Genomic DNA, 26,107 nt, shown 5'->3' with positions numbered 1-26,107 from the left:
GGGTCTCGAATTTCTGAAAAAAGCGACTATTTTTAATTTTTTTTGAAAGACACTTAAAATGTGGTAAGATTTAATAATAGAGACATTTATTGGAGAAGTAAAAGCGTACGTTGAGCTTGTATACAGCATCCTAATAAGTCGAGGGGCCATTTTGTACTACTAACTTTCCGTGAATGATATCGTTTATTAAATATGCAAAATGGCATCTCGACTTATTACAATGGTGGGTACATCATTTTAATACGTCGAGAAGCGAATGAATATTTTATTAATGACGCCATTCGCTGCAAGTTAAATATTTAAAATGGCGTCTGGACTTATTAAAATGGTGTATAATGTCCATAACGCGCTCTTTTTGTATCATTTTTTATAGCAGCAACGATACCATCATAATGTATCCGTTATGTACATCTTTAGTCAAAGTAGATCACTTCACAAACTTATTTCGTTACCTTCTTAGTTCTAAATACTATCAAAGTGGCTTTGCGCTACTGAACTCTGAAAATTTATTATGAAACAAGAATAGAAAACTGCACTGAACTGACAAATAAAGATTTGCCAGAGCAAATCATGTTAAACTTTCCACACTTCAGTTCACTTCATTCAGTTCAATACGTCCATAAACGAAAAAAAGAATTGCTTCAACACTTCGGCGAAAGTTGGCCACGACTTTGTACTCAGAACTTATTCATTTTGCTCAGTGCGTCAGCACTATGTCTGCTTGTCGAGAGTAGGCCGTGGCTTCGAGTCTCCTAACCCGTCCGTTGTAAATTGTTTTTTCCTTTTTATTCCTTTTTGTTTTTTATTATTTTCAAACGATTGTGTTGAAATTATTTCCCTATAAACATCATTTATCGTACCGTAATGCAGAGCCATCTGACAATTTCCAATATAAAATTTAAAAGGCAAGGCCGAGAAATGATAGCATTGCAAAAACTGAGTTTTGATTTATTCCAAGAATATTGATAGTCATACTTATCTAATGATTAGCCGTGTTAATAGTACGTACATGTAATATAACAAGAAATGTAGGTTATTAGTGAAATAGGTCTATTACTCTAGAGTCTAGAGGCCTTATAGCTCTTGCACGCATTGCGTGCCTCTTGCGCGCATTGCGTTCCTATGTTTAACAGAAAACGAGTGAAATAGGCCATTTCCGAGTTACCCTTTGCCTCCGATTCAAAACGAGTCTACGTGCGAAACCATTCAAAGGAAAATGAGTTTCACCTTCATGTCAATTTTCATGCAAATCAAACTCATTTTCATTTGAATGGTTTCGCACGTAGACTCGTTTTGAAACAGAGGCAAAGGGAAACTCGAAAATGGCCTATTGACCCTGCTTACTAAAACTCGGATTTTTCCGAGTTAAAAACGGCAAAGAAACTTATCTTCTTGAAAATTCCTAGAAAGAGCTTTCTGTTCTCGCGAACAATTAATCCCAAAACACCCACGTTTCTAGTGAATTTCGCTACGCGAATTGCTGCTGCTTTTGGAACAGTTTTGGTGAATTCCGAAAGGTAAGTCCATTATCGAATTGACAATAGAAACAACCATTAAGAGTGTTTCTTTCTCCGTCATTTTAAAAGAACTACTTTACCAAACCTACTTTTCTTTTCAATTTTTTGCAAACTTGGCACCAGGCTTTTGACGTCTTTTCCAGAATCCAGTCCATTGATCAAGGCCCTCTTTAGAGCAGAGGGGAAAAGGCCCGGATTTGAACGTATGATTTGCAGGATGTGATGCTTCTTTGTCGGGCAGTTTCTACAAGGATCTGCGTCGCTATCCTTCCTGCAGAGTATAGAGTGAAAACGATTACCTGTGATGGATCGATTCCAAATTTTGAATGGATGTTGTTTACGTTCCCTTCAATGTTTCTTCGAGACAATTGTCAGTTTTGTTAAGAGTTCATATTTCATTTCTCTCTAAACGGCGCGAAACATGCAGAACATTCAGAATAAGTTGGGTACAAGATGAAAGGTGAACAGAGAGGTCAAGCTCAGTGAGTCCATAACACTTAAGACACTTAAAGATCATCCTTTGTGATAAATACAACTACAAAACGAAGTCCGAAACATTTTTCTTATGAGGTAAGACACACGTCAAAAACTAATCATATTAAGAATATGGATTACCCCAGAAAATTAAACTCTCTACAAAACATTTTGGCCTTACGTTGAGCAGAAGGTTACGATTTGAGATCATCACAACGATGGAATAAGGAAAAATTTTCGCCATACTTGAACATAATCATGTTTACTAAAAAATTATTTCCTCCGTTAAAAATCCTACTCTGTTTTGCAACTACTTTTAATTTGTGGAGGATAAAATATTCAGCATGTTGCAATCGTGGGCAAAGTATCACAACACTTTTTTCAAAAAAAAAAAATTACAAATTTTTCACTGAGCTGCGCCACGTATATAAATAATACAAATACAAAATAATACAAAACAACTTACAAAAACCCATAGTAGTGGAAAATGCCTTTGCCCCAAGAACACCATTGCTTCCATTTATCACATTCCTTTTTTATTATTTCTTGTTGTGCTCTCTTCCGCTGTCTTACCGCGTCGCTAATTACCGCGATCAGGCCAAGCCCAATAACAATCAAAGCCCCTATGCCAGTAGCTGTTGCTGCAGCACCTGAAACTCCAAATAAAGTGGCTATACCTGGAAATAGATAAATAAAGATTTTTTTCAATCGTATCAACATTATCATGATGGGTGGGGAACTTCGGTAGTACTTTCTCTTCTCCTACTAAAGCGCACGACCGTACTCTAAAGCCAGAATTCAAACTGTGTCAAAGAAGTTCTCCCTTAAGAACCTACCATAGGAAGCGAAAATACCTTCATAGGAAAATGCGGATGCGCAAAAATTGATTTTTTTAAGCCGTTGCTTCCAAAGAATAGATATTCATAATGAGCTGCATGACATAGACGACCGACCCAAGACATATATACACTTCAGGGTTACTATTGTTAGTAGCTACTAATTTTAGCGATTATTTTTCTGAGGAAGATTTAGCGACTATTAAACTTAGCAACTTAGTTATAGCTCAGATGGAAATAAATTGTTCAGTAAAAGAACAAACTCACTTAAAATTGAACAAACATTTGCATTGCCAGAAAAAGAAACCGCGATCCATTCCTTTAGGGTGAGAGGGGGCACTTAAATTTAAGGAGTATTAAATGTGACTGAGAAAAGTTTAAGCGAGTACTAAATTTAGCGATTTTTGCCCATCACGCTTAAATTAAATCACTAAAATAAGTAGCGGCTAAAAATAGTAACCTAAAGGTACGTCCTGAAATAAAACATTTCTACCATTGTATTATCCTTTGGATAACTCGAAGACACCAACTTAATGGTGGTAGTCAGGAAGCACTTGTTTTTTGGAAAACCGCTTTAGTTGGAAATATTTATATTGGTTCTCACAAAATGGTGTAGTTTTACAAAGCATATTAAAGACGTTTTGGACGAAATATATGCAGTTCAGACTGCAATATCAGCCCAGGCAAAAATCAAGAAGACCACGACAATCTTTATCAGAACAACAAGACATTGCAGAGCCACCGAAAAAAAAGTGAATCGAGCGAAAATAAAGATCAACACTCGTTGAAAGTAAACCGCAACCATTTTATACCACTTACCAAGAGCAACTCCGATGCCAGCAGAAGCCGTGAACACAAAGTCGTCTGCTATTTTCCAATTATCCCTGGTGTCTCCTTTAAAATCCTTAACCAGGTCAGACACGCTTATACCAAAGAAAAAGAAATCAGCAACAACTCCAAAGGCGGTAAAAACGCGTCTTATTGTTTTAGTGGACTTCAACATACTAGCAAGCTTGGTTGTGTATCTCTCCATGCTTCTCAGCCTCACCTTAGCTTCTGTTGCTAGCTCATTTTCAAATGGAACAAATTCTTTGGGAGGTCTTTCACCGTAGAAGCTCGTTGTAGATTTGAACAGCGCAGAGACTTTTTCTTTTAAGATTTTCATTAAGTCGATGGTTGCCGAGATGGTGCCACGAACGGATCCTATGCCCCCGATAGTTGTTGCTACAACCGTCGCGATAGCTCTCGGGTCACCTTGACGAGTGTCACTGTTTGAAGTGAAGACTTCACTGAATACGCTGTACATGGCACCTCCCGTTCCTAGCAAGTTGAACGCGTGTGATAAACGACTGGCAAAATGAGGATTCTTGCGTATTTTGCGGTTTAGGCGATTGGAAGACTTTTTTAAAAGTTCAGGGTCTGCGTTCTTTAGCTGGTCGTGGAATTGTTCGCGTAAACGATACATTTTATATCTCACCCTTTTTATTTTAAAAAAATTATTCCAATTTCTGACATTCTCGTCGGTAAATGGATGCTTGGACAGGCTATTCAAAATATCCGGCACGTTTTGAAGATTTCGTCTTGCTTCGTCAATTTCAATAAATTCCTCTAAATGTTTTTCAACGAAAATATCCAGAAATGCTGTCCTGAATTTGAAAGCGCGTTTGTCAACTTTCGACAAGACTGCAAGCATTTTCATGTCAAGGAAATTGCTAAAGACTCCAAGCTGCGTGCTGGTTACGGGATAAATAATGGCATTGAATAATTCTTTCATGGTTTCTACGAATGTAACTTTCACTTCTTCTGGTACATTCGGCCCCTCATATATTGCCGTAATCGCCGCGCTAATGGCCTCCCTTTGTTTTTCCTCCTCAAGAGACTGAAGTATTGTCCAAGGCTGTTGAACAATAATAAGATCTCTAGTTAATGCTAGCTTTCACGAGCTGTGTATTTTTCATGATTAAACCACCTGATTATTTAAGGATATGTAAACAAATGAAGTCAGTTTTCAATGGTCTGATGAGTAGTTGTAAATCGAACATATAATCGTCATTGTCGGTTCACATTAAACTTTCCTACTCATGTCGCAGAACCGAGACCAACAGAAAATCGTACTTGTGAGCGCTGGTCTTTTTTCAAATGGCTAATAAACGGGTGGAGGGCCGTTATAACCGATATTAAATGTTTCACAATAAAATAACAACAGTAATAATAATAATAATAATAATAATAATAATAGTAATAATTAGAATAATAATAATAATAATAATAATAATAATAATAATAATAATAATAATAATAATAATAATAATACAATAACAATAACGTACAATAACAATAACAAAAACAATCAAAATAAAAAAAATTCTGAATTCCCAAAGCTAGGCGCTTTACAAAATGTGAAAAATCAAGGAGAATTATAAGAAAAGAAAAGAAAAGTAAAAAAGAGTTAAAAATACTAAGATAACTATATATAACACTTTTAAAACCTAACTACCAACTAATTTAATGAATCACGCAGAATAGCCGTTTCACAGTTTCGGAGCACACACAGAAAAAGCTCGATACCGATATGTCATTCGTCATGTTTGAAGCTAAAACTTTCAGAAAAAGTTTAGAGAAGAAGAAGAAGAAGGAGAAGCTTAGTTTCCGAATGTCATCCCTATAACTAATCGGAATTTCATGATCATAAGGCATTAAATCGTAAATATTCAGCCAAAATATCTTAAATTTCGAAATCAAGTCTTGGGCTTGTATTTTCTTAGTCTCCGATGGGCTACCACAGGTAGCCCAAGCTCCTAAAGAAGCCGCCAACAAATGACATTGCGCAATAATGTTATTATAAGAGCTGTATGGGAATGTAGTAGGGAAAGTATAAGGTGTGCTTTTATGCCATTTGAAGGCGTTTTAAAGCGGTTTCGGTGGGTTTAGGTTGTCTGTTTTCCTCTCCATATATAATTGTTCAAGATAGGGCAGATCGTCTGAAGGAATCTAGCCATAAATTCCCCCCAAAGGCTTCGATCGACCCGAGATATCGCCTAGAGCACCATTGCTTTTCTTCATCAGGAGCAATTTTTGCTTGCAAATGTCACGTGGCTTTTCCATCGGGAGCAGTGTTCCGTTAACCAACCGTTCGAAAATAGTTTAGCAACCCAGCCTTCTGGTTCAAATTAATTACTTGCGCACCCGGTGGGAGATGGATAAAGTTCCCCGCAACGGTAATACCCGCCCAGGGGTACACAGAAGCAGCAAGGCAAGTCGATGTTATTAAATCTTTTTCCCCTATTTCGAAATATTTTTTTAAGATCGTTACATTCCCATACAAACTTTTATAATAACGTTGTTACTCAGTGTCATATATTGACGGCTCCTTTAGGAGCTTGGGCTACCTGTGGGACTACTTTCCGGCGAAGGTCTTTTAGACCAAAAATATTTCCAGAAATCAGTGGTGCTCAAGGCATAAGAAGTGATCGTAAACACGGTGGTTTTATAGATCACACGCAGTCCGGTTACCTTAAGGTTACTATTGTTGGCGGCTACTAATTTTAGAGATTTTAGCGAGTTGGTCAAAAATCGCTAAATTTAGTGCTCGCTAAAATTTGTCTCAGTCAAATGTAATACTCGTTAATTTTAAGTACCTCCCTTCCCATCCCAAAGGGAAACAAAATAAGCATAGTCGACCTAAAAAATTCTTTTAAAAATAGATGCCGATAACTATGTTTTTTTCTGGCAATGCAAATGTTCGTTCAATTTCAAGTGAGTTTGTTCTTTTACTGAACATTTAATTATTTCCATCTTATGGTTTTCACAATATCACTAACTTTTTAAATTTTTCGGATAATAGCTGAATTAAATAGTCGCTAAATCCTGCTATGAAAAAATCGCTAAAGTTAGTAGCCGCTAAAACTAGTAACGTTAAGTTATGAGAAACTCAGTCTGTTTTGAGTCGCTTACCTTAACAAAACCTATAAAGTGGAACAAAAATAATATCAGAAATTCGACGCTGTTTGTTCATTACAAACAGTAATACTGTAAGTAGAAAACTACTTCTTTGGTGCCAAGTACTTAAGCAGAGAAGTAATACGTTATAGCAGATTGTTTTTGGTAAGTTTGATATTATAAAGGCGCTGACTTACTATGCTATATGCTAATACCAAGTTTCGAAGTATTATTCACTAAAAAAATAACTTTTTGTGCTTGTCCGCTTGTGGTTTCAAAGTGTCCGTTGTCCGTCTTAGAGAGGTGTCCGTCTTACAGAGAGTTTTGTTACAGTAAAATGACTAAAATACGGCAGGGACCATCACCAGGTGTCCGTCTTATATATGGAGGTGTCCGTTTTATAGAGGTGTCCGTTAAGAGAGATTTGACTGTATTCATTTTAAGGGCCCATTACAATATCTTTTGGAGCCGTTGCTAGGGAAAATTCATTTGGCTGTAACTTGATATATCTTTACTTTTATTAAACCAAATTTAGACAGCTGTTTAAAAGTGCTAGTGCAAGCCAGTTGATGACGCATCGGGGCACATCTGATGGCACGTGACACAGAACAAAAACTGAGTTTTACGCGAGAAACTTATGGTCTTATTCATAGTTTGTAGCATTATGTCAATCCGTACGATGATCTTAAAAAAATCCAAGCATGCGTTTTCCGTTAGCACTAAAACTTGAGAAAATAAGGACAGAAAATGTGTTCTGTTGACCACCTTTTTGAACACAACTTTATGTTGTTTTGATTTTCCGAAAACGCATGCTTACGTTTCAAGTAAAACATATTTTCTTTCGGTTTACTGCCAAAAACAGAAGGTACGTTAATTGTTCGTTCCGAGAAAAGTACGCATTTTCGTCCGAACCGGAAGTAAAATTTTACGGTGACTGTTTGGTTGAAATCGTCGTAATTGACATTGCCGCAGTAAGTTGCCCCCCCCCCCCCCCGCTCGCGTACGCTTAAAAAACTACAATTTTTTGACACGTATCCGGGCAGCTTTAACAACGTTAACGTTAACTAAAATGTACAAACAATGACAAATGTAAACAGAGTCGGTCGTAAGTATTAAAAAGAGTTAAGTGTGAGTTTCTTTATTTTTGGCTTGTAACTTGCGATTAAGCGTTAATGGCGTTATCATGTTTTGAGCAAGAAGGCTACAATTCAAAGTTCCGTTGAATGAATAGTTAACGTTAACGTTTGTAAGCTGAAATGTTTTTTATACAGGTGTTTTACATAGTTTAGTTCTCGCAGTTTTGTACCTTTTTTGTCATGTGGTTAGACCTCTGTAAGAATCATTTCAGCAGTTTCTGCGGCAGATAAATCGAGTTCATTCCTATATTTATTCGGTAACTGCGTAAAAAGTTATATCTTATCTTCGCTTCGCAGACGAAATGAACCGCTGTTTTTCTATAAGCTTCGTTTACTTCTAGTCACAATGCTTTTATTTTTGCCCGTGGCTTTCACGGATTTCTTCAGCGAGCTAGGGGGAAACCGATGAAAACACAGTAGCGCTGCACATTCGCATGTTTTCTAATGCATCGCCACTACTGTTAAAAATATTTCGGTGGTTTCGGATACTTGCTTCGGGCTTCGTATATGTTTTGCAATCCTTTTATCTCCATTCACCCAGTTCGCTTTTACTGGAGTGAAATCTCCGTGACTGGAAAATGATTCTAACCAAAAAGGAACTAAACTTGCGTAAAACTTAGCTGCTAAGCTGAATCACGAAATTATGCGAGAAAACCGGAAATAAAGTTGAACTTGCGTGGCAACCACGTAGCTTGGCAACGAGATACTGTAATGGGCCCTTAAGAGGATTTTTACAATTGCTCAGAAGTCGCCAATGATTAACAAAAGGTGCCAGATAACTGTCTTTTTCGTAGTGTTTGTTTTGTTCTGTTTAATTGCCCAAACTTAGTGCACGTGAATTCTGATTGACAATCGATGAACTAAACTGATTTACACGTTTGTAATACAGCAGTTATGCTTACGGACAGCAAATACGAAAAGATAATCAGCTTATCTAAACGTGTTTTCAAGAAACTCGTTTAGTCTGAAACAGAGTAACGTCAGTACAAATTCCATTTAATAATAGTATACTGAAACCCTGCTATAGATAAGTAGCGAATTTTGTGAGAAAATACCAAAAAATTCGACTAAATAAGTGTTAAACAAACCTGCGCAATTATTTCTTTTGCCAGGATTGCGCTTATGATGTCTTCTCTGACTTCTATTCCCAAATCTGGTCGAATAAAGTCTACAATTTTCAGATGTGAATCCAGAATAGGCTGTATATACGATTTGTCTTTGGTTAGTAGTTCCCTTAAGAATTCTTTACTTCTAAGTCTTGTGGCTATTAAGACGGCTATTCCACCATATGCTGAGTACCTAGCGGAAGCTTCGCGAAGAAAGTCCGGAGCCACTTGTTCACGAATTTTGTTAAGTTCGTTGTTCATCCACTCGGACCGCAAGACTTGAGTGAGTTCATCCTTAATTTTTTGTATTTGGACTTTATCCTCCCAAAATGTTGTGTTAGACAAGGACACACAAGCCTTCAGATCGCCAAGTTTTTGCCAACTGTGTGTATCAATTGGTGGCCTAGTATTAGTAGGACTTGCAGGGGGTGGTTTAGGAATGTGTTCATTTATCTTGCGCATAAGCGATTCATGTATTTGCTCGCCGATGCTATTCAGTATGGCAACGTCAAAATGCACGGAAAGGAATGGCTTGAATAATCCTTCCCCAAAACTGCCAGGACCAACAGCGTTAGTGACAACCTTGGTCAAAGATGCAACCGAGTTAGGAGCCATATTGTTTACTGTATCATCGTTAAACTGAAAGAGTGTCGATATTGCAGCACACATCCCAGTTACCTTAAAAGGAGGTGGAATCAGCCAAACGAATGAAGCAGGGGAAGCGGGATATTCAAGAGTTTCAAGACCACCAATTCGAGAAAGATTTTTGAACTCTCCCGAAGATGAGGAATCTGAGGGTGGGGTATATGAAATACTGTAAAACAATCCTGAAGTCATTCTTCGCTGGGCATAGCTTCCTTCCTGATAAACAGTGCTGAACAGAACTTCAAGTTTAGCCTTTTGATCGTGTGGAAATGCCGCAAGAGGAAAAGATCCCCCATTACCTCTGAATATAAGTTTTATTAAAGCTGGGTTTCCGTTGTTTGATACTATAATTGGCGTTACGGTAGTCTTAGCAAACTGAAGAAGACCACCTCTTACTCCTGCCTGTTGTGGAGATGTTAGAAGCGGGATACCTTCGCCAAAATGAAGAAGAGCGTATTTGTTTCCTTGATAAACGTTTCTTGGTGAATTTGGTGATGTTACTGGTATTGGACGCTCTGGTGAAGGTTCCATGGGAATAACGAGACGCCAGGGGCCAAACCAGGATCCAAACCTAAATTTGGCATTCTCAATTTCTCTGTCTGTTGGAAGAGCAAGAATGTGTTGGTAGTGATCTGGTGCAAATTTATCTGTTTTTGGCCATAGTAAAATGCAATCATTTGGGTGAATTTCACCAGACACAACTGAATATCCGCCATTTTTTGGTTTACAGGACTTTGTTTTGAATATCCAGAAGTTTAATTGCTCAGCTCGTTCATCTGTCTGAAGAGTTTGGCAACTGTACTTCACGTAACTCCAGCCTTCCTCGTTTTCAGGATTGTTATATGGAGTTTGGATGTTAATTCTCTCTCCACTCTGGATGGCAATTCCACCATTTATCGTGCTGATTTTAAATAAGTACCAAAACCAGTCATTGTCAGGCATGTCGCCGCTGATGGGATTTGATACGTCCACGATGTAGCTATTCGATACATGACCATTTTGTGGACTAAATCGACGTAAAAATGGATTTTCAACTTCGTCAGTTTCTTTTTTAAGAAATGAATAATACGTAGCACCGTTATTCACTACTTCGGGACCAACAGTTTGTGCCGCCAATTCGTCAACTGAAATCGATGGTAAACCGTTAGAATCGAGTGTAACGTCAAGGAAAAGAATGGAAGCGCTTGATGTTGTACCAGCCGCAAGTAAGAGGTGGTTGTTCACAACCTTAGCAGAAAGTCGCGTATCGAGACTGCCCACGCCTGTCACGAGTAAAGAACCTGTTCCTTCATCTTGACTTGTAGCTGTTATTCGTTCTTGTACGTCAATATCAAATACATTCCATTTAAGGCGTACGGCTCCGGGAGATTGTTCTTCCGCAAAACATTCTATAACTATCAAACGGTCTCGGCCTTCGTCTATGGCTGCTGCTAAACAACCCTTTTTCGACTGGCTTGATGTTATGATTCTTTGATTACCAGGAAGAGGTGTAATGGTTCTTTTATCAGGACTGAGTGCAAATTTCTTTGCTACCACGTGACCTTCTTCTGTTGCACGTACTATGTAGACCTTTTGCCCTCGAACAACGGCTTCCACTGGCAAGCCAGTCAACGGAGGATCATAATCCTCCAGAACCTGTAAGTTGGATACAGATTGTGAATTTGAAATGACGTAATGAACTACGTTTATCTCGTCTGACTGTCTCAAAGACCAGAAACCAATACTACCAGTGACATCTGGATCTGGTTGCTGAATGCTTCCATCGATTTGCTCCTTTGTTCTTTCCGTATTAAAGAGTTGAACATTGCTTATTTGGCCATTAAACCTTGTGAGTGTATCGACACTGTTTTCGCCAAACACCAGTGTTCCCTCATTTGAGGCAGCCAGGACTGTAATACCTTGCCATGTGGTTCGACAGGCAGTTTCTCCATTCACTTTTATCATTATTGAGCTTCCAACAGTCCCAGTAACGGCTATGTGCTGGAATACCAAAGCTCTTACTTTATGTGTTTCGTCCGATACATCTGTTGTGCAAGTCAATCGACTCTCCCTATTTACAATCATGGAGAAAGTGAGAGAGCCATCTAAGTTCAGGTTTAAACTGATTGAGCCAGACGATTGAGATGACTTCAGAAACAAAGCCATGGGAGTCGAGTCGACAGGCAGACGCCGTGGCCTTATCCAGAATTCAATAGAAAAGCCAGGTGAATTCGTTGAACCCATTTTGCTCATATCTGGATAGTGAGGAATTTCGATTTTGTCAACAACTCCATCCAGATCAGCAACTCCGATAAGATCGTTATCTTGGTCTTTTACTGCCCCAGACTTCTTTAGCGTCGCATCACGGCGTCGTTGGGGATTCAAAGGACCCAACTGCGCTGACGTCATGTGTACATATCCTCCAAACTTTAAGAGAGCGCCTTTTTGAACTTTATCAGCTGTGGAAGAAGACTTGCCATTTGGAGCGATATGGTGGAGAGCAGTGAAGAAGGAGATTTTAGTTGACTGGCCACCGGAGATAAGATCAACAACCGAGATAGCAGGCTCGTGGGTCTCTTTTACCTTTAGATAATAAAAGATAAAGGAAAATTATGTAGTCAGTTCGCCCTTTTCCTTTCTTATTTAAAAATCAAGGAAAGCAAGTAAAAGCTTTGCATGAAACTTGTTCGTTGTCCTATTAATAAATACATTAATATTTTAGTCCTGTAAATATATATATATATTTAATTTGTTTCCTTAAAATTAATCAAGACCTGCCTCTTTTTGTATGGACGGTGGGGTACCATAACTTAGCGTGTTTCCTGAAAAATATATATAAAAAAAATAAATTATCAGGAATAAAATAGATCATTTGTGTTACGAGCCATAACGCGTAAACGTTCAACTGGCGTTTCCGTTTCTAACTCGTGAATGCATACAGTGAAATTGTAAAGCATGTGACTTCGCAGCTTGATCTATGTGCTGGTGTGTGAACCTGAACAGTGAATATTAACGGTGGGAAGAGGCAAAGTAATTACAAACTAATCACTTTTTGAAATTATGCTGTGATCGTACTACTTAAAGCTCGCTTTTGTTACATACATGTAAAAATACTAAAGGGAATTGGACCGGTGTGAACAAACTAACAGAATGGTGTGAATGAGAGTACAGCCAAAATGTCGCTTATATAAAATTAAACATCGTGCATTTTTTTACACCCTAAAGAAGACCATTTTATAAACTACATTCAAAACAGTGACAAAGTAGCATTTTTAAGCTGTTTAAGCTAACTTTGTGATCCTTGCTTTAAAAGCAGATTTAAAATCCACCATTTAAACACTGTTTTAAAACAAAAATACCTTAAAAACAGATAGAAAATCCTTTTAGTATCATAAAATACGTTTCAATTATATCTAAAATACAAATCAAACAAGAAGCAAAAATTTAGACGTTTTACAAAATAGCACAAAAATACCCTCTGAAGGCTTAAAAAATAGTGTTTAAATTGCCAAATACTTTCAAAACAGCTTCAAAACAGTTTCAAAACACAGTTGGTTTGGTAAGGGTAGACAAAGTTCAAACTTCGCACATGCCATCATAAGCTTCATCATCAGCCATTTCAGCACCACAAAAAATTAGCGTGAGAGAGCTGGCGGTAATCAATATTATAGTCACACCGATCGATTCTTACCAGACGTTTTACACGTAAATGCCCTCCTGTCGAAGGGTGTGTCACTCGCAAGTCTTTGCTTTTTACAAGCCACATCTATCCATGTTCCATCTGGTTTCATTGCAACACAGTCTTCATCTACTGTAGCATGGTTTGGTTCTCCATCCGCCCAATGCGTAAAAGCTCCGTAAGGCGACCTATCCATCCATTTAAAGGAATTAGATCGATTGTTGTGATCAGTGAGTCCTATCCATTGTTCCTCTTCACCTGAGGAGAATGACTTTATGAAGTCGTTTTCTTGCTGACTGTGAATTGAAGTCAAATGAACAGTTTCTCCATGTTCTCGACAGACACCCTCGGCTGAAAACCAGGAATTTGCAGCTGATTTTTCTCGGTAGTAGTAGTAATGGCCGTTCCGGTAAATCCAATCGCCTTTGAAATATAAGAAAAATCAAGCCTTCAAATTAAGGAGACTGCACCAAGACTGTCTTCATGACGGTAACAAAATCAACATACTGCCCTTAACAAGAAGTCCTGTTGTAAAAAGGATGGTAACTCCCACTTTTCACACAGTTTGGGTGCGAAAATCGTGATCAAATCTAGAACTTTTGTAGTCATGACACACAGTCGAGTCAAGCTAAGTGCAAACTATACGTGCTTCAATTTCGTATGAAACCAAAATAAACCATTGACAAAATATAATATAACTTGTTCCCTACCTGCACTGGGTGACGTTTTTACTCCCGGCGCTGAAACAATTAGAGAGAAGTTTATTGAGAAATGTTTGTTTAATGTTAGCCTTTTAGCAATAAATTAATGTCACATGTTCGAGAAAACTCCCTGTCGTTTAAATGTGTTGACCTTGTTTTACCGAATTATTTTCTTGTTATTTGTGTACAACGCGCTTTTTGCTATTGTTTTTTTACCACAGTAGTCATATGAATGTAATGTGATTTAGAGTACAGATTTAGTAATTTATATAAGTAATAAAGTTTAAGGCCTTATCAAGCTGTTTATAAAACGATCTTATTCTATTCTATATTCTATTCTATGCCATTCCGTTCCGTTCAATTCTCTTCTCTCTCCTCTCCTCTCCTCTCCTCTCTGAATACCGTAGAAGCGCCACTTTCTGCCATCTCTCCCTATTAATAGCGTCCACCCGTCTATATGAACCATATTTTCTTCTCGAACGTGCGTCAGGCCAAATACTTGATTGCTTCTAAAACCTCCCTACAGCGGCTACTTCTTTATAGTAGTAAATAAACACTATCCCAGAGGTGGCCATTATAGTGCCCCAACTGTGACTTCCACCTTACACTCAAGCATACAATAATGACTCATACCCGCTACGACCGCTTTACAAGTAGGTGACTGAGCCAGCCTTGGGCCTCCCTCGCGAAGAAAATCGACCCAACGGTATACATTTCCCTCATAACGATCATCTGACTTGCAAGATTTTGACATCTCCTGGATTTGTCCACCTGAAAGCACTATTTCCCAAACGTTGACATTTGATAACATTCCCTGTAGGGATTCAGCGGACTTAAAGCCGCCACCGACCGAGTCTTGGTCTTGTCCCAGCACCAAAGTTCCACCTTGTCTTATCGTGTAATCTTTCTGGAAGTTTGTGCCTTCTTCTTCCAGGTCGCCATCTTTGTAGAATTTCCATGATCCTGAATGGTTTTCCCACGATACACAGATGTGATGCCATGCGCCATTATTTGCTGCTATTGATGTTGTTCTGTAGAAGAAAGTTAAAAACAGCTTAGACAGCGACGTAAGTTGTTCAAGGTCTGCACCATAACCGATTAAGTCATACAGTGGAGCCTCGATTTAACGTGCTCTATGTTCAGTGTGAAATGCATGTTTGTATCATTCGAGCGTTTGACTCTTAGCGAGCACTGAATGTTTACATTGTAAAACCGAAAACTTTTTTGACATGTCCAAGCTATTTGCTGCCGCCGCGAGTGAGCCTGAAGCAAACGAGCGAGGCAGCTCTCTAATCGGCAAAAGATCACTTTATAGGGCCTGCAATCACTTTTCTTACCAAGCGCAAGGAATTGTGGTCGGCGGTAACATCAAAGACGCAAGGAATTGTAGTTGTGTGCGAATAGAAGATTCACGATGCGCAGTGGAGTTCAATGTGATACTCGTTGATGATCCTCGCGCTAATGCAGCCTCGTTGATCTGCTTTGGTACGGACCAGGCGCAAGGCAGGATTTCAGACAAGTGACATCTTTAAGTTAACTGAAACAGTAAAGTACTCTGCTTTTCAAGGGAAAATTACTAAAAAGCTCACTCGAAACGACTCGAAACTCTCTTCAGTTTAGTTTTACTGCTGTGACTTCCGGTGTGGCTTTCAGCTTGACATCGTGAAGGCCTGCGCGAGACATCAGTTGTGTGTCACGCAACAGGGGAATAGCCTGGCGTAAAACTTGTTGCATAACCAGTGCTGGGCTTCACCATACATGACGGAAAGTATATATACACGAATTACTTGTTGGAAAGATCCCTAAGCTTTGTTAGTTTTTTTTTCTAAACCATTAACAAAATTTTCTCCATCGACTGTCATTAAATCAACGGCGATAATCGCTTGTAAAATAGCTGGCGTTGAAAACGAATTATCATTGCGTTACATGTTACTTCATTTTTAAGACCAACACTCACATCGACACATTTCTTGACCAACGAACGTGCGAGAAACCTGACATTTTGCACTTTCCTGAAAGTTGCTGCCTTCAATAAAATACAAAATGAAATATTCGAGGTCACTAACATACGCAACATGAATATGACTAGTTACCTTTTTGCGCCACCGATGAGCACGTTAAAATTTCCGTAGTATTCGATGAGCAGCTCGTTATCATTACCCTGGCCTGATACAGCGTAACTTAAAGGAGTTCCACGATTATTGCTTGAGCTCATCCACAGACAAACAGTAAACGCAATTAACCTCTGTGGCATTTCGGTCATTTTGACAACGTCAGTAACTCCTTTTTCCGGGAAGTGAAAAGCATAGTCTAAAATGAAGAAGAAATACGTCAGTATTATTAGAGTACTAGTGATGTGATGTGAAGTGATGTTCGAAAACAGCTTCCTATATTGTATTATCTTCCCCAGAAGCCGCGATCTTTTTTAAGCACCAATATGATTCTTGCTTCTGACTAAACGCATTGCGGCTTCTTATCTAGGAAAGAGAATGAGGCTACCTTCTATCATTTTACCTGGCTGTTACAACAGTATTAGCAATGTTCTCCCTCTAATAGCGCAACACTGAGCAACATAAATACCTAGGAGTTTTAAAAGCGTCTTGTTCTTGAGCTTTTTTCCGCTTTCTCCTGCTCTTTTGTTTTTACTGTTCTACATAAAAAGATTTTGACATCCAAGTTCCAGTTTCATATTTCAGAAGAATATCTTAAGTGCCACTGTCAGAGAAAGTGTTCCAGGTGATGAAAGTCGGGTCAACCGATTTTGATGAAACTTGCTGCAGAAGTTGGCCTTGATGAGATATTCCAAAAGCCATTTGGGTTTGGTTTTCTGACTTTTACTTTAAAAGTTCTAGGGGTGGTCCCAAATGGAGGCTCCAGATCATCAAAAATCTTGTATTTGAAGGGGTAAGTTTGAACTTGTATAAAACGAAAACCATTTAACTTATTGACTAACTATTTGTATGCTGTTTTTCTACTATAAAGGCTCTTTCATATGATATGTGTTGTTTTGGCATAGAGGGTTCTGGCAGTGTGGGGTCCAGCACTAATATTGACTAAATTTTGATGAAAAAAACACTACTCAAAATTGCCAAATTTTAAATGTTCATAATTTTTAACTGCCTTAGTGTATATAATAGATACTTATATCAGGAGTTACTCCAATGTTAGTAGAATGAAAGTCAACTGAGAGAAATTTGGGCCATGCAAGTTTTTAGTGCTTCAAAGACCCATTTTGAAGTACACCATCACCTAATTTGCATAATGTCAACACCAATAGTTAAACACTCAAACTCAATATATTTATATTTTAACACTTCAGTTTGCCTTGGTGTGGCATATTTTCCTTGGAAATCTGTACAATGAGTAATTTTGTTGAGTGAACACTACCGTAGACATTTGAATTGCCAAAGAATTAGAAAATTCAGTACTGACAAAACTATTTGTAACTGCTACTAAAAAAGTTTAAAATGTATACAATAAATCTTTTTGTCTAGTATTTATTTACAGCATCCATTTCACTCCGATTCAATTGTGAATTGCTTTTTGAAGCAGTTGAGTAGTTCTATCAGTACCTTTTTGCCAGAAATGGTCTTCTATAGAGATTTTTCGATTGCCTTCTCGTTGCACGGCAGCTCAAATCTTTATATTTATATTATCATTATACTTTAAGCTGAAACCATGTCCGTGTTTTCTTACCTGGTAAAACGCGTGTCCTTCTCATGGATTTTGTTACATGTCAAATATTAAACTGGTTATCACATTGATATATTAAAAACTCGACAAAAACAAATTTCAGTCTGACTTCCATCTTGGACGTGTAAAGAAGAGAACTGGGTCATAAGCGGTTCCCAGTCTTCTCCCCAGAGAAAAACAACTTGTTGGAAATTATTTTATCCAGCCTAAACGATTAGTCACAGAATAGTACAATGGCATTTTGCTCGTTTGGAGGGGAGGAAGATCCCTGCGGTGCTGTAGAATGGGCTGCCTACGACAGCTTTATGGTTCCATTACAACACTGTAAGCGTGACATGAGCTCGTGGCTAAAAGAGAAGTGCGGAGGTTCCGGCTCTTCCGGGAGTAGAGGACGTCCCACATCGAAAAGTAGCGGTAAGGTCGGTAAGGTATTAAAATAATCATGCAATTACTGCAATTCGTGGCAAAAATAAACAAAGTTTGAGTTGCAAATATGTTTTTGCTGCATGTGGTCATGCGTTGACTGTCGAGTGTTACATGCAGGCTTTAAATATCAGGTTACAGGAATAATATAAATTCGCATGATAAATTTTCAAATTACGTCGGTTGTGCAACACGAAATAGCCCTCTACAAAGCAAACAAGCACAGAACAAAACAAAACAAACAAGCAAAAAAACAGAAACAAAAAAAGACTTGAAAAATAACTTTTTTAAGATTAAATCTGCAATATGCAAATCCACTTTGCTTGCATGTTTAATGTAATGTACAGCAAACGAGACAAACATGGTAGCAAGTGTGATGTCAGATTGCTTTCAGACACGACAACCATCAATGGACACAACCATTATAAGAAACATTTACGCATGACATTGCTACACTATACATTACTTCCAGATTCGCTTTTAACTTTAAACCTCCCAATGAAAATTGAAAGTATGGTTTTCTTCGTTTCGTGACACCGAAGGTCATTTTAGTCACGTGCGTGTTACAGTTGACTGCCCGGCTTTGAAGATTGTTTAATGAATTAAGGAATCCATAAATCCTTAAAAATTGGGATTTGAAAGATCTTAAACTAGTTTAACTTATGTTTGACTTTCGTCATAGATTTAATCATTGTATCTAATGAAAATGATTTCTGGAATGTCGATTTCAACTTCCTGGTTTCGGTTGCAATTTTGTGATCAAGTAACATAAACAAATGAAACTAAATGCTAAAATCTGAAGGTAGCAATAAAAACAAAACAAACTATACAACTAAACCATATAACAAAAATAGAAATAAAATGAAGAATTAAAATTAGGAATAAATGTAAACTGTAAGAAGTAAACATCTACGATGATGACTCGGACACGTTTTGGCACGTTTAGATACGTTTGGGTACGAGGAAGGGGAGCGCTTATTTCGTTAATCAATTTTTGACCTCAAAATTACAGTCTTTATTTCTAGTGAACCCAAACTGTAACATAATAGCAATTATTGTTTTGTGAAACTTTGTGAAATGTTTTGTATAGGAAGGAAAGCCTACAGTAAATGTTCAGCTTTCCTTAATTCCAAATGGATATTTCTATCGGAGAAATGAGAAGTACCTGTGCAACTTTGAAGAACATTATTTTAGTTCTGTAACGTATGTCACATTTATTATAACATATGTTGCAAATGTCTCGTGTATCGTACCGAGTACCCAACCTGTTCTTTCTTGGGACACTTATTCGAAGGGTCGGGGGTGGGGAGGGGTCGCGCTTATAAAATTTTCTAAGCCTTAGGAAGAGCGCTAATTCGAAGCGGGACGCTCATTTGAAGCTGAGCGCTAAATTGATCATTTATGGTATATAATTTAGGGACAAAAATACCTTGAGCCACGCCCAGATGGGTATTCTTTAGGAGTACTACCCCTACGTCAATCTTCCAACTAGCATCCCCGTCCCTTTAATGTAAGAGTAAGAGAATGAATCTGTTTACGACACCGTACGAAGACAGTGGGCCGCTACAACAACCTCTATCAAGGGAAAAAGTCAGAAGATTGGTGACAGTCACTATCACTGTGATGCTACAACAGACGAGCATGCTTGCCAGGGATGGGCTTTAAAGAAGCAGAAGCCTCCTGTACGAATTTCAGAGGAAGTTAAGGTGAACGTACCTCACACGTGTGTTTAATGAAGGTACCAAAAGCAAACCAAAAGCAAAGCCAGATGACGTCGCAGAGGATCTGAAGAGAAAGTTCGCGAGATCCGAGTGGCTTGAAGTTCAAACTATCAAAGCGTATTTTTCCCGACTGGCAGCGTTACAAAAAGGTCAAGAAGTAAGCGAGGAAGACACTGCCTGTGATCGAAAGGGAAGAACTTCTTCAGGATTTGATAGAAGAAGCACAGAAACAAATTGATCTTCAACATCCTCTGATGTACGAAAAAATTAATCTTTGTGAAATTTTCGTGGCTCACAAACTTGACCATGCGTTACAAAAGTTTAAGTTATGTACCCTTAAAGCTATGACGTGATTCATTTGGAGTGGACGTTGATGGCCCAGCCACTCGTAAAGCTCCATTTATTACCGCAGTGTTTGAGCTAGTTAAATTCTGCCAGTGCCAGTGTAAATGAGCGACTTACAAGAAAGTTATAGATACAGAAATCAGTGTTATAACCCCCCGGGGGGTACTCCTATATGAAACGGACCGGGATGCTCGTCGGAAATTTTAAAAAGAACCCCTAAAAGAAACCAATCTGAGTGTGGCTCAACCTTTTGTTGACCCCTAAAAGATACCAAAAAACTAAGAATAGAATTTTATATTTGTATATTTCTTCGTGTATAACCCTAAACGAGACCATTATGGTTAAAAATATTGGCGTTTTGCCCGGAACACCCTAAACGAGACCAAAAATCCAAAATTTACACCCCTAAGCTAGACAACGGGCATCCCCGTCACTTTCATATACGAGTCCCCCCCCCGGGGGGGGTTATAACTGTACATAAAGCGATAGTTCCTTCTCTTTCGGTCTTAAAATATATGACACAAATACTCTAGAGAATGCACAAAAATGAAGACAAGTTTGCGCAGCTAACGTTCCGTAATTTGATCATAAAAAGGGTTGATAGTGCAAAGAGGGGGAAGGCCACTAGTTTTTATACAGGTAAAGAGGCACGGGGCACAAGACGTATGCACGCATATTGAACAGTCAATAAAGAGAGCGAATAAGGTGGTGGAAGATGCAGGAGGATTTGAACATAGCCGTCTGCCATTAAAATTCACCGAACACCCACCCTCATACTCAGTTTTCAGGCAGACACTGCCTCTTTTAGTATTAACATAATTGTTGCACGCTTTAAGGAACAACTGTTGGTGAAAGTGGTCTCACCGTCTGCAGAAGTTTGTCAAATGTTTAATAACAATAGCCAGACAACATTTTGTAGGTCTTTAATTGTATTTTGGGCAAGGAATCAAAATATCAGGCTGATTAAAATATGAAAATATATATATTTGCCAAGATGGCAAAGGCATATTTGATTGTTTTATTGACGTTTTATTTGACAATAAAGATTTTCGAACAGGAAAACAAAGATATCAAATTGCTGGAGGTCGCGTGTACTCGTTTCAGTCAGGCTACTCTCGGCCCAGTTCTCCCGCCACCACATCCAAAATGGCGGATAAACAACCCTAAATGCCAAGACAGCAAAAACGACAAAGAACTGAGCGAATATAGAAAGCTTATTCGTTATATCAGACTATTCACATAGATCCATGTAAAGAAATGTAGGAGGAGCCGATTATCAGAAAATACGATTTTTCCATGAACTGATTGTAGTCGCAGGATTTTGAGAAAGATGGAAGTTTGGCTTCCAACCGTTTATATTTATACACCTTTTTAGGTAAGTTGGTAAAGTAAGCAAAGCTTTTTTTGGAAGAACGTTATGTATTAGTATTGTACACTCTCCAGGAATACTTATTACTGACTTGCTTTATTGTATGCATTTTAACTTTTTAATAGCACAAGTTAGATTGATTTTGTCAGTACTGAATTTTCTAATTCTTAGGCAATTCAAGAGTCTACAGTAGTGTAAACCCAACCACATTACTCATTGTATAAATATCTTAGAAATGTAAGCCTCACCAGGGCAAATTGAAGTGTTTAAATATAAATATATTGAGTTTGAGTGTTAAACTATTGGTGTTGACATTATGCAAATTAGGTGATGGTGTACTTCAAAATGGGTCTTTGAAGCACTAAAAACTTGCATGGCCCAAGTTTTTCTCAGTTGATTTTCATTCTACTATCATTGGGGTAACTCCTGATATAAGTATCTTTTTTATACACTAAGGCAGTTAAAAATTATGAACATCTAAAATTTGGCAATTTTGAGTAGTGTTTTTTTCATCAAAATTTAGTCAATATTAGTGCCGGACCCCACACTGCCAGAACCCTCTATGCCAAAACAACACATATCATATGAAAGAGCCTTTATAGTAGAAAAACAGCATACAAATAGTTAGTCAATAAGTTAAATGGTTTTCGTTTTATACAAGTTCAAACTTACCCCTTCAAATACAAGATTTTTGATGATTTGGAGCCTCCATTTGGGACCACCCCCAGAACTTTTGAAGTAAAAGTCAGAAAACCAAACCCAAATGGCTTTTGGAATATCTCATCAAGGCCAACTTCTGCAGCAAGTTTCATCAAAATCGGTTGACCCCGACTTTCATCACCTGGAACACTTTCTCTGACAGTGGCACTTAACTCCTCTTGACTAATCACTGTGCTTTTTTTTCCAAAGTATCTATCAGACCTCTGTAGTGCTTCAAAGAAAACCACACGAGTTGGAACTTCCCCTGAACGGTACACACGAGAACATGAGAACTCCGTACCTAGTTGAAGTATTCAGGCATTAAATTTAAGGACATTCGCGCGAAAATTTTCTAGTCGGTAGATTCTTTTTTAAGAAATTCTGCGGTCAGATAACGAAATACTTGTGTCAGAAATGGAAAAAAAGTTGGGAACACCGATTTCGTTTCAGAGAGAAGGCGTGTGGAAAACTACCCTGATTTTAAGAGAGCAAACTGCAAGCGAAAATATGGCAACGGCTACTCTTATATGTGTGTAGAAAGTTTCCTCAGCGCGCGCGCTCGATGCATGACGTAGCTTGATGTTGCGATATGAATTAAGTGCGCAGTACGAATGCACATAAACAATTATCGCGAACGTCCTTAAACTATATATTCAAGCGATGACTTTCGAAGATTCCTGAAGCTCACTCTTATCTAAGACCTAAAATATGTCTAGAAAAATTACCTTAAAATCGTGAAATGAACTGAGAATTTTGATAAAAGGAGCCAAATAGAATGAGAAGGATAAGGAAGAAAGTGCCACGAAACTAAACTCATAATACTTTCAAAAGAACATGCATTAAGTTAACTTGTACTGCGCAGAGTATATTAAGCCACAACCTACCCAAACTTGTGAAAGGTTCACAGGGAGATGGTTTAACGAGCATTGCCCCTCCGTGGAGGAGGAAAGCAGTCCAATTGTATACATTCCCCTCATTTTGCTTATCTACAAGACATGATGTTGACATCTCCTTGATTTGTGCAGCAGTTAGCGCTCGATCCCACACGTTAACATCTGATAACATTCCTTGGAAGGATTGGTCGGATTTATAGGTGCCACCGACTGAGTCTTGGTCTTGACCCAGCACCAAAGTTCCACCTTCCTTTATCTTGTAATTTCTCTTAAGGGTGCCTTCGTCCTTCAGGTCGCCATCTTTGTAGAATTTCCATGATCCCGAATTGCTTGCCCAAGAAACACAGATGTGGTGCCATGCGCCATCATTAGCTGTTACTGAAATATCACTGTCAAAATATGATACCATTATAACATCCATCAGCCATGACATAACTGAAGAAGACTACGACTACATTTACTGTTGAGACTTTTTATAAACGTGTTAAACTTGAAATAACATATTTCATTTAAAAAACATGGCTATCGTTCCATTCAACATTTAGGACGCCCTTCCGGTCCTCAGTCATAAAGGAGCTTCGTTGTTTGTGAAATGAGTGGTGTCGGGCCACCATTGTGCATGTTAAGACAGTTAAAGACTACTGCTCCTTACTTTCAGACGTTTACACGGGCACACGTCTCATTGAGGTGGTCAAAAAGGATATCCTAAAAATGTTGTGGTTATTCATCGTGGTAGAGTACAATAATAATAAAGTATTTTTCGTTTGACTCACGACGTGGTCACGTGTGATGGAGATCGCGACGTTTCGACTGCACACTATTATCGCCTGATGAAGACTAGCAGTCCCAGGGGGGGGGGGGGGGGACTCGCATATGAAAGTGACGGGGATGCTCGTCGTCTCGCTTAGGGGTGTAAATTTCGGACTTTTGGTCTCGCTTAGGGTGTTTCGGGAAAAAACGCCGAAAACGCCAATATTTTTAGCCATAATGGTCTCGTTTAGGGTTACCAGGAAGAAATATACAAATATAAACTCCGTTCTTAGTTTTTTGGTATCTTTTAGGGGTCAAGAAAGGCTTGAGCCACACCCAGATTGGTCTCTTTTAGGGGTTCTTTTTAAAATTTCCGACGAGCATCCCCGTCCCTTAAATATGGGAGTCCCCCCCCCCCCCCGGGCTAGCAGTGTGCAGTCCAAACGTCGCGATCTCCATCACACTTGACTACGTCGTGAGACAAACGAAAAATACTTTATTATTAAAGGATATCCTGTTCCGTATTGTCTCCATAAATGGGCTTTGAACCGAGTTTTGTATTAAGGTACCCTATTGTCTGCAATTTATGTGGCACTCAGGTCGAGGGTCTACCGTGTTTGTCACGGCTACTCGTTCATCAATGTCGCTTTCATGGTATTTTCTTTCTACATGTAGACGTATGATCTCGGAGTTGATAACAGTGAAAAAATGTTTAGAAACGTTATTACCGACCACAAAATTCACAAAAATGATTGCGACTATCTTGTTTGTGCGGTTGATAAATGAATAAATAATTACACAAACAAGATATAAAATAAATAGAATTAAATAATTAAATAACTAAGTACGATTAAATAATTCTACAGCTCGAATATTACACCTTCCAGTCTAAAAATGTGGCATGAAGTATCTCTGTATGACTCTTTATAACCCTACATTTTTGTTTTTGATAAAAATCTTTCGAGAGACGAGAAATTAGCAATTCTGGTCAACGTGCCCATACATTGCCCTGTAATTTATAATTAAATAAGTACCATTAAGTAATTCTACGGCTCGAATGTTACACCTTTCAGCCTAAAATTTGGCATGAAGTATCTATGTTTGACTTTCAATAACTCTACATTTTTATTTTTGATAAAAATCTTTCAAGAACCAAAAAATTTGCAATTCTGTGCAACGTGCCCATGCATTGCTCTGTAATTAATAATGAAATAAGTACCATTAAATAATTCTACGGATTGAATATTACATCTTTCAGTCCAAAATTCGGCATGAAGTATCTCTGTTTGACACTTATAATAATAACCCTACATATATGAAGTATCTCTGTATGACTCTTAATAACCCTACACTTTTGTTTTTGGTGTGGATCTTTCAAGAGCCGAGAAATTAGCAATTCTGTGCAACGTGCCCATACATTGCTCTTTAAATAATTCAATAAATTATTAAACATTAAATAATTCTATGGCTTGAATATTAGACCTTTCAGTCTGAAATTTGGCATGAAGTATCTCTGTATGACTCTTAATAACCCTACATTTTTATTTTTTGTGTGGATCATTCAAGAGCCGAGAAATTAGAAACACCGTGCAACGCGCCCATACACAGTGCCATGTAATTGCATATATACAAATCATTCGCTCTCCTTCAATACATAGTTAGTAGAGGAGACTGGTTATGACAGCCGGCAGACTTCAAAGGCGCCAAACAATAACGGCTCTCGGATGTTGAACCTGCACGTCACGTGACACCGACCCTGCACACACTGAAACAAGATGGCGGAAGATATGGACGCGCTTTTCATATTTAGAGATGATTTGGAAGCAATTTTTGACGCATTGGAGGAAGATAAAGATGTACAAGAAAACTTTTCAGTTGCTGCGAGTAATGTAAGTGTGAAAAGCGGATTTTTGACTCGATATGTCGATCGAACATGCTAAAAATCTACACGATTTTGCTTCGTATTTAAGCAAAACTCGCCATATTTTCCAATTGAGCGATCTTGTCTTCGATACAGACATTGCTCTTGACTTTTAAGCATCCATCTGTGCTTTATCTTAAAGCAGCGTTTCGTTTATTCTTCCTTTAAAGGCATAGATGCAAGCAATTATTTGTTACTGTGAAAAGAACTACAAGACTAGGGGAGGATATTAAAAACAGAGCCACGAATCGACACGAAGCATACAGAAAATATGGGCAGAT

The 26,107-nt window shown here is 38.3% G+C and overlaps 1 protein-coding gene across 1 annotated transcript in view; it reads right to left on the bottom strand.

Annotated features, from left to right (window-relative positions):
• The window catches only part of LOC144643431 (uncharacterized), a 56,020-nt gene that overhangs the window by 3,834 nt on the left and 26,079 nt on the right, over nucleotides 1-26,107 (bottom strand). Inside the window, exons 15-24 of the mRNA XM_078502685.1 lie at nucleotides 23,147-23,544; nucleotides 16,106-16,322; nucleotides 14,646-15,043; nucleotides 14,022-14,051; nucleotides 13,324-13,734; nucleotides 12,411-12,454; nucleotides 8,991-12,215; nucleotides 3,647-4,724; nucleotides 2,458-2,668; nucleotides 1,607-1,788 (exon numbers count right to left, since the gene is read on the bottom strand). Coding sequence (XP_078358811.1) covers nucleotides 1,607-1,788; nucleotides 2,458-2,668; nucleotides 3,647-4,724; nucleotides 8,991-12,215; nucleotides 12,411-12,454; nucleotides 13,324-13,734; nucleotides 14,022-14,051; nucleotides 14,646-15,043; nucleotides 16,106-16,322; nucleotides 23,147-23,544 — 6,194 coding nt within the window. The remainder of the gene's footprint in view (nucleotides 1-1,606; nucleotides 1,789-2,457; nucleotides 2,669-3,646; nucleotides 4,725-8,990; nucleotides 12,216-12,410; nucleotides 12,455-13,323; nucleotides 13,735-14,021; nucleotides 14,052-14,645; nucleotides 15,044-16,105; nucleotides 16,323-23,146; nucleotides 23,545-26,107) is intronic.

This window comes from Oculina patagonica, chromosome 2 (genome assembly GCF_052425735.1).
Source record: "Oculina patagonica isolate OP01 chromosome 2, crgOcupat, whole genome shotgun sequence".
Taxonomy (NCBI): Eukaryota; Metazoa; Cnidaria; class Anthozoa; order Scleractinia; family Oculinidae; genus Oculina; species Oculina patagonica.
The sequence above is the reverse complement of the archived record's forward strand: the minus strand, read 5'-3'. Positions and strand labels throughout refer to the sequence as shown.